At 38.1% G+C, this 13602-nt stretch overlaps 1 protein-coding gene across 5 annotated transcripts in view; it reads left to right on the top strand.

Moving 5' to 3' along the window:
- Positions 1–13602, top strand: part of LRBA (LPS responsive beige-like anchor protein) — a 565586-nt gene that overhangs the window by 376604 nt on the left and 175380 nt on the right. For all 5 annotated transcript variants that reach the window (XM_039542019.1, XM_039542017.1, XM_039542018.1 and 2 more), the window contains one exon: positions 2063–2175. In XM_039542019.1, the coding sequence (XP_039397953.1) occupies positions 2063–2175 (113 nt within the window). The remainder of the gene's footprint in view (positions 1–2062; positions 2176–13602) is intronic.

The raw sequence follows: 13602 nt of genomic DNA, 5'->3' as shown, positions 1-13602 counted from the left end.
TTCCTCAATCAGGGAACTGATCTAACCCCTGCTCTAGTGTCTGAAATCCTGCTTAGCTATGCTTAGTGTATGCTTCATTTAGTATATCCCATTCCAGTAGATTCCAGCCAGGCCTTAATGTAAGACACTATGCTGAAGTAAGTTGTCAAGGATAAAAGAACAGCACATCATTAGAAGGAACACAGGCTGGGACAGCTATGTGGAATATTATTTTCCAAATATCTTGCTCTCAAAGCATTATGAAACTCCTCAATTCCCTCTACATTATTTGTGGCTTAGACTACACTGAAAGACCTGCTAGCACAGCTCCAGACCTAGATAATATGGAAATGATGGCTAGGAATAAACACCTCAACACCTACAAAGCACATTTCATAAATCAATCTGTCCTTAATTAATCGTTGCCTCACAGATGCCAAGATGCTGGCAGCTTTTATAAATAAGAAGATTGAGGTGATTTCATTGCAAGCTTGCCATCCAAATGAGATGAGTTGAACTCTTTCCTGCGGCAAACTAGCTTGGGATCCATGACACAAATTTTGTGCATCCAGTGAATGATTTCATGGGCCAAAATTCTTACTGCCGAGGAAAGGGTTTGTAATGCAATATCGAGAGAGCAAAGTGAGGTAGTGGTACCTGTTGTTTAAACTAGAAGGAGTAAAAAAGATAATGTTATGGAACAAAGGGAAGGCTAAATTGTTCATGTTTGGGGTAGCAAGGCTCCCTTTACCTTTATTAAACACACACCTACACCTATCAGGCAAGGTGGCATTTCAAAAGGCCTGAATCTGGATCTTGGCTATGGACCAGGTTATGCCTGTCTATAAGAATGGGCTCGGGAAGCTCCAGTATCCTGACCAATGTAAACCTACTCCTTCCTGAGGCAGCCAGGAGGTACTGTGTGAAGCATCCCACTCTACAAGACAGAGATTAACGAAGCTGAGAGAGTTCATAGAAGAACAAAAATAATTTTCAGGGGACTTTGAAGGGAATGATTAATAAGGAAATAGTAAGAGCTATATAAATATATAAATTTAAATTTCCTTAGGAAAAATATGTAATGTGATGTGTTTGTGCCATTGTTAGGGGTAATGGGATGAAACCAAGAAAAGAAAATTTAGGCTGAGTATTAGGAACCATTTCCTGGCAATGAGATAGATTAGTCTGTGAAATAGTCACCCTGGGAAAGTGGTGGAAATTGTCACTTGAGACTTTTAAAAGAAAACTGGACAAAACACTAAAAACTGTGTTGTTGGAAATAATCCTGCATTGGCAGGAAGATAGTTTGAATTATCTAACTTTTAGGATTCAATGAAAAGCAAAGACTATAATTTCATGATATATAAACATAATAACATTGCAATGTATCCATCAAGATGAGAACTAGAAACAATTTTGGTAGCATATTTTGTTTTCACCAGTTTAGTCCAACTGATTAAGCACAAATGTAGAAATGAAACTTAAATACTTCAGGCCACATTTTCCAGTCTAAGTTTTTAAGTGTTCATAAGGTTAGTGGAGAATTCCCTTTATGCATGTGAACTTTCTGATGGCAGACAGTTGGTGGGTGTGACTTGTGCCAGTGTCATGCAGCTCAAAATCTAAGATCTGCGTCTCTCCCTTCTCCAGTGCACCTAAGTGTTGCACAACTGGGATGGAGAATCTGCCACTTTATTTCTATGCACAAAGGTCATTGGCCTTTTTTATTCCTATAGTCAGTTCAATTTAGAGTAGCCTAGAAGATTAGATTATAGATCTGTACACAAAATAAAAAGATAATATAAAACTGAATGCATTTAGCTGTCACTTTTTATAGCGTGCAAGAGAGTTGACAATTAAAGTTGAATGGACCGCAATATTTAAAATGGAATACTGGCAATCCAATAAAACTTTTTCATATCTTTTTCAACAAAGAAAATTCAGACATTGCAATTGTAAAAAATTTATAATAAAAAAGCATTTCTTTTGGTGGTTATCAAATGATATAATAAATCATATCTCCAGGGTCAGTATTTTGTTTAACTATCGCCTTTAAATAAAGTGTTGTTTTTGTTTTCACCAGGACGTACTTACAATGACTTAAATCAGTATCCCGTATTCCCCTGGGTTATCACTAACTATGAATCAGAAGAGTTGGACCTTACACTTCCTAGCAACTTCAGGGATTTGTCAAAGGTATTTGTCATCAGAGATGATATATTTTCAGTAACTGTCACACTAGCTTAAATTGTTTTGGAGGGAGGGATAGCTCAGTGGTTTGAGCATTGGCCTGCTAAACCCAGGGCTGAGAGTTCAGTCCTTGAAGGGGCCATTTAGGGATCTGGGGCAAAAATCTGTCTGAGGATTGGTCCTGCTTGTGAGATATATTAATATTGTTAAATGTGCAACCATTAGCAGAATATCATATTTACACACAGGTACTGCTAATAGGTAGAGGACCAACTGTATTTTATGGGAAAACGAGTTATTGATATGCATATTATTTCCACTGATATCATTTTAAAATTATTTTTAATAGAAGATGCCTTCAGTTGTAGAACATGCATGCAATTAGTTTGAACATTTTTTTTTAAGTTAGAAACACTAACAGAGAAAAACATGGATGGTAAGGACTAAAGATCAGCCAAGTCCGTTCATTGGGTTTTTGATGAAAATCCCTTCTTCTTAGTAGGTAGATCCTGTGATGGTGTTATGCCTTAAGTATTTCCTTGGTCATGTCCTTATTCCCAGTGTGTAAAAAGACTATTTTCTCTGTCCCTTTGGATGTCCCCTTTAGGTACCGTAAGTACCTACTATAATGAAGGTACCCTTTTTTTCTTTCCAGAGTTCAATATGCCTTTCTTCATACAACTCTTCTTCCATACCCATAAATTTAGTCTTGCTGCTTTTTTTATACTTGATTCAAACTGTTAAGGTATTCTTTCTTAAGTGAACAAATGTGGGTACGATATTGGATTTGCAAATGTGGTCTCATTAAGCTTATACAATGGAGTCGTTATCTCTTGTTTTATATTTGCTCTCTCCATTTATTCAGCCTCATGGACTGTGTGATTTATTTGCAACTTCCATATAATAGACCTTAACTTCCATATGGTAGTATAGTATTCTAAACTGGTTTTCTGTGTGTCTTGGTTTTATAGGACTGACTCAAAAAATGCTAATTTTATTTAAATTTCTAGTGCATTAGTTTATTGAATGTCTTGGTGAGATCTAGGTAAAAATCACCCCATTATCTACTGCCCTTCATTCAACAAAGTTTTGTCATGTCATCAAAATAATTCTGTCAGATGATTCTGATCATAACCACTGCTGGATATCACTGAATTTACTTGTAGAACAGTTAGTATGGTTTACTCCCATTATTATATTTAGAAATTTACATTAAGAAGTAAGTATTGAGGGATTCTGAGATCTCCCCTTGTGATTTCGTGTGTACACATGAGCATTGCTGGAGTTCTAGCTGGTGAGATGTGTGTGTGTCTAGATTCTAACTTTAGCTTGCTGATGTTTCTATTCTGTAACATTTTCCTAAATGTGAACATTTATAGATATTTTACAGTAAAACTTCTTGGGAAATATTTCTTATATTACTCCCACCTACAATGCCAAAATCATACATTACTGCCAATTTGGAAAAATACCAATGGGAAAAAATGATGTTCAGTTACGACACTCAGGAGAATGAAATGCAGACTCAGGGATGGATTTAAAATGGCATTCCACAACTTTATTAACACGTTAACTTTAAGCCAGCTCCTCCCCCACCTTTTTCATGATCTTAAATATCAGATATTTACTTGGGTTCAGTGTGCTATTAAAAGCCCATATGCAATACAAATTATTATTAATAACAATGCCATATTAGCATTCTTCAGAGTAGGCCCCTAACTGCTAGGATTTGCCTACCTCCTAATCGTCTGTCCTTTGTATTAGGGATGACAGTACACTTAAGAGGTGTACTGCTCCCAATTAAGGTCTCCTTTTTGTTCCTAGAAGCTAATAGAGTCCATGAGTTACCACATAGGTTCTTACTCATGTTTACCCTGGGAGCTGGTGCCTTTGAGCCTCTGACCTGCACTGGATAATAGTCAGAAGTTACTATTATGAACTCAATTTATTGAACTTAGTACTTTGAAATTTTTTATTCTTTATTAGTGTAAAACTGGGCCACCAGGGAACTGCAATGAAGGCAAAGCAACCCACCAGACATCTTGCCAATCATTCTTGGAGGGAAAAATTGCTTCCAGATCCCCAAAATTGGTGATGTGGAGCAAAAGGCAGCCATGTTGGGTAGAGGAAACTGGTTAACTTAGTCAGAAAGTTGGAGGAAAAAATGATAGTTAATTGCAACCTGATTTCTTCAAATGTATATTAATCACGATGAGTTTTAATTATATGGAAAGTGTACAGGAAAAGGAAGCAGTCAGTTGCTAGCAAAAAGAATTAAAAAAAGGTGAGAGACACAGGAGAAAACATTTTTAAACATCTTATTTTTCCTTTTATCCTATGTTGTTATGTTTTTATTTGTTAAACAATCTGCTTGAAAATCTCAAGAAAAGTCAGGCTTTGCCCACAGCTTATGTGCTGTAAATTTAGGGAAGATGCACTCTGTTCTTTGTACAAAACAGAAAGGGAGGAATCTTTCAAGTGCAAAACTAAACCATATTGTGCTATAATAATACTAAACAACAGAATTGATAAATTTGACTAGCTAACTTGATTTGGCTCACTACATTCTTTCTTGACACGTTTGATTGACAAATAATCTCACATAGATTTTTATATTTTGACAACCCTTTTGAAGTTAAAAAAAATCAATATTTTGAAGGAATTTTAGTTGTGGAAAAAATCCATCTGCAATGTAATAAACACTTTATTGTTGATTTCTAGATGAAAAACTACCTTATAATGCAATTGATTATGAGTGCATATTAATTGAAGGCTAAAAAATATTACAGGGATGTTAAAATTATTTCAGAACCAACCTTCATAAACCCCAAAAATTGAGAGTTAAGGGTACAGTTAAAAGAAATCCAAACATATTGAGGTAAGAAATGCACAGTTAAAGCACTGAAACAAGCTTAATTCTGTACTGTAGTGATGCCAGGCAATAATCATGTGATTAAGCCATTTTAAATATTTTAGATTCCTGATTAAAATAAATTGACTTTTAAAGATGCATTCGATTTTTATCATTTTCCCTTAATTATGTCACTGAAGTGCTCCTGCCTCAGTTTTCCCTGCCAGTGTTGTGAACCTAAGAGCCACTTATGTCAACTGGCAAAGGGCACACTCAACACACTGTTGTCAAAATATTTAGCCATACAGTGACTTGTAAGGTGTCATGTAAAAACTGATGGCATCATAATTATCATTGTGTGATGTTTGTACATGTTGTGAATAAAGTTATGTATGTTTGCTGGAGATATGTTTTGGAAGCAGTTGATAAGCAAGCCTGTCCTTGACAAAGGAATGTAGATTTCTGGCTGCCTGACTTGATTACAAGCAAGGACAATGAAAGAACATTTACATCTACTGTAAACAAAGTGGTTAAGTCAATTGAAAAAAAGCCAAACTGACCAGAGGATGAGGAAGGGACTTGGTGCCTGAACAAGTAGTAGGGGAGTGGAATTTTGTCTAGCATTACTTTTCAAAGAATACATTTCAAGGGGTTTCTGGACTTTGAAGAAAAGGGACTCTCCTGTTATCCGTCACAAAGGACAAAGAAATCAGCACCTTCTGATTTTGTGAATGGTGAAGAGCTGGACATGCTCACAGCTTGATGTAAGTGAGAAAGCTGCTTAGGGAAAGATTGCACTTGCTAAAGTTAAGTTTTAGACACTAGAAAGTGTGTGGGTTTTTGTTTTTTGTTTTTGTTTTTTTGGTAACTATACCTGTCTCTATTTTTCTTTTGCTTAGTATCACTTAAATCTATGTTCTTGATTAATATACTTATTCTTAGTTTTACTATAAAGCATTTCAGTACTGTTTCCGTGAGTGTCCAGTGAGAGGGACTGGATATTATAGAGAAACGTCTCAGGGGAGCTTGAGAACTAGAGTTCACTGAATGTTACCTACAAGGTAAAGTTTAGATAGAGTCTTGAGGAGTTTGCTGGTAAGGTAGACAGACTGGTGTAGTAGGGAGCTGTTGTATAGTTTAAGCTCCAGCAATGCCTTTTCTTGCTAAGGTGAAGAAATTACATGGTGACTTATTCTGGGTTCCATGAGGCAAGTGTTACAAGTGTCACCTCAGTCTGCAGTGAAGCCAAGATAAAAGTGCCATGGGAAACTTTTCAAGCACTGAGAAGTGACAGTTGGACACTAATCCGTCACTCAGAACTCTGGGTGCATGTGATCAGTCTCTCTCATACCGCTGAGTTGTTACAACCAATAGACTATTTTTATGCAAATCAGTTGCAGAGGAAAGGGTGGTGATTGGTTGAGTTACCTCTGATGCTAGAAAGGCAAATGCAAGAATTACATGAGCCTCTCTGTAACCTATATAATCATACAGATTGATACCAGTCATTATTAATTTCTTAATTATAACCTAATTTCTTCAAATATAACACGTTCAATATTTCAGTTAATTTTAACTATATGGAAAATGTGAAATGTTTGTTTTTCTATTGTTAAGATACTTTGGCACAAAGAAAAGACTGGCAAAGATACTAAAAATTTTAAAGGACCTGGTTTTTAATCAGTCTTTAATTCATAACCTAACAGATTTACTTGTAAATTCTCTGAAAATTCATTTTGTACTTAAAGTACTGTAAGTTTGGGAAGGATAGAGTGTATTTTTCTTAATAAAATAGAAGTTGAATCCCTGCATTTAAGTGCAAAATGGAACTTTATCCTTAAGTATGGTATCATGACCAGTGCTTCTGTAACTGTGGTCAGAGAACTGAAAGATTTCATTTTATTGTCCTGTGTCCATCATGCTTACTTAAATTATAGTGAGTCCATGTTTTCCATTTCAGCATTGACCTAATGAGCAAGGTTGTGCCTCCTGAGAAACTTTTTTTTTTTTTAACTTTTCCAGCACAAAAGTATTGTAAAGCTCCCCAAACTGGGTAGCTGAGGACTTCTCAAGCATGGAAAAATCCTTAAGGAACATAAAGTCAGCACAGTCAGTCACTATACCTCCAAGATGCAGGGGTTGTATCCGAGGAAAGCGTATTCTGAGAATACACAGCTAGTGTCCCTGTGGAGGCTATTACCTGCCATTGCAGCTTAAAGCAACCCTAAAGCTGCTCTAACTTATGCTGGGCACTATACTAGCCCCCATCACTCTTAGGGATCACTCTTGTTTATGCATTGAGTGATGGTATGGTCTGTTTACTTTTGATGAAAGTGATGTTGAAGATTGCTAAATATTTTTTTAGCCATGGGTAAACCAAAGAATTCTCTTCCTGGTTGGATGGCCAAATACAAGTCCAAAGGGAATGGTGGTCTTGTGTATGAGACATACCTCTTAACTGTCCTTGGCATAAGCATTTGAGAATATTTTAAAAAAATAATCCCAAAGGATAATAAAACAGATAGACATGCTGTCTAGGGAAGATAGTAATGTGTTAATTAAAAAAGAAAAAGTAAAAGTAATCTTGTTCATGTTGTAAGTCCACTTTCAGGCAACATATTAAATTCTTAGTAACATTTTACCCTTGAGTGGTGATTTATTGCCGTTGTCTCCCATTCACTATTTGGATAGTGTGTGTATGTATATACCTAACATGCATCTTCCCTTACCTATCAGTGTTTAACTGCTGTTGATCAGACAACACTTCTTTATCTGTTAAATTTTAAGTGCTGTTTCTGATGAATGCCAGTGCTTTTGATGTGCTCTGCAACAGATACAAGAATGAATATGCCATCTATATGTTACAGATGCAGTAATTCAGATCTTGGTTGCTGTATAGATGTTTCTAGCTGCATGGCCCACATATAGGTTATATTTTGAACCTTTTCTTTCTCTCTGGTGGTAGGTTCACAGTAATTGATCGAACAGCATTAACCAGCAGCATATTGTTAATAACGACTACTGTAATGGAAGATAATATGGGAAGACAGTACATTATGGATCTTACACTACATGTCATTCTTTTAATTTTGGGAAGGAAGATTAAAAATTAAAGCATACATTATTTTTTACTATTATGAACTTTTAAACTGGTAAAAGACTTTTGAAAATATTTCAAGTTATGAGGCTCTGGTAACACTTTTCATTTAACGTTCACATGGTTTTAACAAATACAACTTCAGAATGTTTGTAGTTATTTTGATACAGAAAAAAAGAATAAACAAGGTAAATTTTTGTTAAAACATCAAAACAAATAAAAATGCAAGCTTTGGGCAAAGGTTACCTGAAGAAGGGATATTTTGGACCTCTTGTACATTGTAAAAAATTTATTGGTCCACAAGAAGTTACCTTTTTTTTGTTTTGTACATCCACACTATTAAATTTACAGTGTTAGTCTGATCAAGTAATGCATTGAAATAATTGTAATTTAAAATGTGAAATAATATATCAGTCTTTGAATTTATGTTCGAAACAGTTTGATTTTTTGGCACTAAAGTATGTATAGTACACTGTTTATATTATATCCATGCCTAAATATTATAACTTTAAATGTTTATCACTTTGATTGACAAACCTAGGTGACGGCCTTGTTTATATATTAACTAGTTCTGCACAGTTAGTACAGATTTAAATAACTGCAATGTATAGGTTAAACCCACACTTTATATAAGCAGCTTCTGATGACATTGTTTTTAAAATCAGTCACACAATGATAAACCAAAGCAACTGAAATGGATTGTGGTTAATATTACTGTCAGTGTTCCAAATACTCCTGACAAATACCAGCAACTACCACCCGTCAGTTATCCTGCTCCAACTTGAGTGTTTATTCCTTAAGAGGTGATTATGGTTAGGAATGAACATTACATATTTTACTTATAAGCAGTACATATTTTATTTATGTAGCATATAGTGTTTTATACCAGAATGATTCCCATCTTCTATGCTACTTCCATCATCCAAAAGTACATTTTTTCCTTTTCCTCCTTCAATTCAGGCAATAAATTGTGATGTGGTAGAGGTAGAGAAAGAATATAGAAATAACTACTACTTGGAAAATTCTGAGATACCAAAGGAGGACTTTTTATGGTTGAAAATCCACCCTAAATGTATTTCAGACCCTTAACGCACAAGTAAGCTGGGCTATTGATAACTTCTTTATGTGGTACACACCACTTTTGTAAGACTATAAATTTACCTCATTAGAGGAGGATTATTAAACTCTCTTGAATCCTCATCTGTCTTCACTTCAGGTGTATGTGTACATCATAATGTTTTACTCTTTTTTATCATTTTCATGCAGTATGGGATAAATCATCTTATTTAGATATCTGCAATGTTTGTATTTTATAGTGGGTACAATAACCTCTGTTCCATCCAACTGTACAAAAGCAACAAATAGCTTGCACATTCAGTGAACTGAGGTGTTTAATTGGTATGTGGGAGCCATGGATAGAAAAATATACTTGGACTAGAAGTAATAGATTTTTTAGTGAGTTATGCTAGGACAGTGTACCTGTCCCATTGTCCTAGCATAAACTTCAATAATGGGCATTTCTTCTTTGATGCTATGTTGGTGTCAGTCCCACTGTAGGTGTAAGTGTGTCTCATGTGCATAAGATCAGATTCTTTTGAACATCAGTGTCAGTCAGGGCTGCACATGTGCCCTGTGCCTCCTCATGTTCCTAAGTGAGGGCATAAAGGTTGGAGAAGCTGTGACCCTCCCTTTGTTCCCTCTTAAAACCAGTGGCTGTGAGATTCAACATCTAGCAAATGCCTAACCCACTTCTTTTCTTGGAGACTTGTGAAGAAATCTTCATTTTCACACTCCATTTATTTGAACAATTCCCATCCCCTCACCCCCATCCCCGAAAAAGGGAAGAAAAGTTACCAGAGACTCCTACTCCACTGAACACTTCTGTGTACAGCAGAGCAAGGGGCTCCATGACAACTGCCACATCTAATGGCAAATGCCAAACCCTTAAAGTTCTCTTCTGCACACGGAGCACCATCCCAGAAGGTGCTCCGTGTGCAAGTCCTTCTCTGTCAGGTTCTGCAAATCCAGGGATGCTTGGCTCAAGCAACATTTGCCAGAGCATTCGATATAGGTCACTTCAGACCCAGAGATGGCTGTTGCTACTCAGGCGAGCCTAATAAACCAACTTCAGCCAGTGTGCCTTTGAGCGTACATCACACCCTGAGATTGGGCAGTGAAAAGAAGATGGAGAGCTCACCCTCAGGGACAGAGACTTCAACACTGACCACTTCAACATCTGCGAAGTCTGCAGCATCAGAAACCTTAGTATTGACAGCTTCAGCTCTGGAACCTGCACTGACTCCTGTGGTGCCAGCATCCCAGGCAGTAAAATCAGTACCTGTCCCTATAAATAAAGATGATGCTCACTCATGGAGCCAGATAGAGCCCAAATATAGCCAAATGTGAAGGGAATCCCAGAAGGACGACACACATCAGTCCTTGAAGGACAGATCATCTGAGTCCTCACCCAGCCTGGGAATGGCACAGTGAATGGAGGACTTGGTACTGACCATGATGGACCCCACCAAGGGCCCAAGATACATACTAGAGGAATCTAGAAGAAAAGATACAAGGGACCTCCAGAGTTGTTTCCTGTGCTGAAGAGATGACCCCAGTGTCACACCATCTGACAACACCACCATTTAAAGAGGAAAAGTAGTTGCCAGCATTGAGTAGAGATCCCTTCAGAGTGTGAAACCATGGAGGGCACCAGGTAGCTGTCATTCAGAACTCAGTCCCATATTGGGCATGAGTGTCACTAATCTCAACCAGGCCAACACCCATACGTCATGCCACCTTGGACATAAAGGCCTTACTGGGGACCATCATCATGCACATCCAGGAGCAGATCTCCCTCCCACGTTTCCATAAAGAGGAGGAGATCCCATTCCACAGTGGCATCATTAACCAAGCCACCCACTGTTGAGCCAAAGAGGCCTGCTGGGCGCAAGAGAGATGTCTGTCTGTCTTCACTCAAGAAATTGTCCTTATCGACATATGACACAATGACACCAGTCCCGGGACTGGTGATAAATAGCTTTAAAGCATTTCAGCATTTCCTGTCCCACATTGTGGAGACACTGGATAGAGAAGTTCAGCCAACTCTTTTTGTTATCTTGAGCATGACAATGCTAGCTAGTATTGACTTCCCTATTAAAGAGAGGATCCTGGAACTGTCTAAAGGATTGTGGCAGACACTGGCCACTCTTCCTCTCACTGTGAAAAGAGTGGAGACAAGATATCAGGTGCCCCCAAAGGGCTTTGAACACTCTTATGCCAGTTGAGACTCAGGATCTCTGGTTGTTTTGGTAATACACGAAAAATTGAAGTTTATGAAAGATGCATGTAAAGATAAAAATAAATTTGGACCCTTTAGGGCACAAAGCATATTTATCAACTTCACTTTATCCTGGGGGCAAACTCCTATGTCCTGGCTCCCAAATATTGTTTCCTCACTTAATAGATATGGCAGTCACTTAGACAGGCCTTATGGTTCCAGGCACCTGCCATACCACATGAGGTACATACCACCATATAGGACCTGCCCTTGGAGGACAATAAAGGGAGGGAATAAAGCTCTCTCACCAGAAAGCAAATGAAAGCACTCTATTTCTTCAGGACTCAAGGGAAGTGCTGAAGTCCTTAAGGATTTACACCCTGGCCCCTTATAGGAAACCTGACAAGTACCACCTTCAGTAGAGCAGAGACATCATCCTGCTCCTGAGATTGACAACCAGAATACCCATAAAGAAAGAAGCCCAGGTATTCAAAGGGGTGCCTGTCTTCCACTGCCTCAGCTAACCTGGTTCCCTCTAAGAAGCAGCAGATTTGACTCCAGTTTGATTCAATGCTCCCATCAGTTTGGAGCCTGTGTCCACCTTTAGGAATTACCTTGTCCTTTTCCATCAGGCCTGGGTGGCCTTTACAGATGACAAATGAGCGATAGATATCAACTACAGCTACCTATCCATTTCCAAATATTATCTCCACCCACTGTCCTTCCCCGTTCTCTTCAGGGACTCACTAATACGAACAGAAATGGCCTGATTGCTTCATCTAGGGGCTGTAGAAGAGGTACCACAGGAGTCCTGGGGAAGAGATCTCTATTTCTGTTACTTACGCATCCCAAATAAGAAGGGGATGTTTGTACTATCCTAGACCTGAGGAAACTGAAAAATATATGCACTGCCTTAGATTCAGGCTGCTAATGGTTGCCTCTGTCATTCCATCTCTTCAGACTCAAGACTGGTTCATGTCTCTTGACTTGCAGGATGCATACGGCCATTTAGCCATCCATCTGGCCCACAGGAAGTATCTAAGATTCATAGCATCTAATCAGTACCCAAAGTTTTGATATGATTAGCACAGTGAGAACATCACTTTAAAATAGGTTTTGTACTGAAAAACTGTGATGATCTAAATTATGGTATGAATAACCAAAATACATGTTTCACATTTCAGTCATTTGTCACACATTTTGCTCGTGTAACCCGCAGGCCAATGTGTGCTTTGTGTCCCCCCACTCTATGCCTAATCATGCAGAGAGGATGTAAGTCTGTTACAGCTCTCAACTTGAGAAAATGGGCTTTTTAGCACAAGCTGTAAAAACTAATGCTTGGAGCTCTGGAGGTTATTAGTTCAATTGCTGGTGTTGGCAAGATGGTGGCTATCACATTTACAGGCACACCGCCTTGACATGTTTGAAGGCTGAGAGGAATGCTTCATCCTGGCGAGAAACGGGGAGAGCAATAAGTAGATCTGCTGGTATAATGAAGGTACACGTTCCCTGTTCCTTCCACTGCTCCTGGCTCTATCCAATTTCTGGAAGGCCATGAGGACCTATGGACTGTTTTGGAAAGTGAGTGGTAACAAAGGTTGCTTCAGGGAGGTTCTTTCAGGCTGACAGGTTGTATTGTCACTGCTAATCATGGAGGATTTCTCTTGGTGTATTTACTTTCAGTAACTTTTAAATAGGGAAAAAAATTAATCAGATAATTTACTGAGACACAACACAGCCTCTATGCACTCTTCCAATGCTTTGACATAGGCAGGATCGGCTTCAACAGCACCATTTCTCCCTCTGATTCCCAGGCACATGTAATGCCCTTTCTCCCTTTACTCTGAGAGAGATCCACTGAGGTAAACCAAACCTTAGCAGTGACTTCAGCAGTATTAAGACTGAGTGACTTCCCAAATGCATGCCATCTATGACAGTCAGTCATGCTGATTGATTGATATAAGTTACATAAAAGTATACAAGATCACTGCTAATGTTTTATTTTAGACTCTAAGTTTGAAGTTGGGCTATGCATTACATTTGGGTATCTGTTGGAGATGGAAGTGAAAGCCTTACAGGATGTTGGAGTGCATTATCGATAGTGTTGTAAGCAATATGAAGATGGAAAGAAATACACAAGTCTTTCCCCTTGATTTCTTCTTTCCATTCTTTTAATATTCTGGGTGGATAAGGAATGTCCCACTGCAA

Source organism: Mauremys reevesii, linkage group 5, assembly GCF_016161935.1.
Source record: "Mauremys reevesii isolate NIE-2019 linkage group 5, ASM1616193v1, whole genome shotgun sequence".
NCBI lineage: Eukaryota > Metazoa > Chordata > Testudines > Geoemydidae > Mauremys > Mauremys reevesii.
This window is presented reverse-complemented; position numbering and strand designations above follow the sequence as displayed.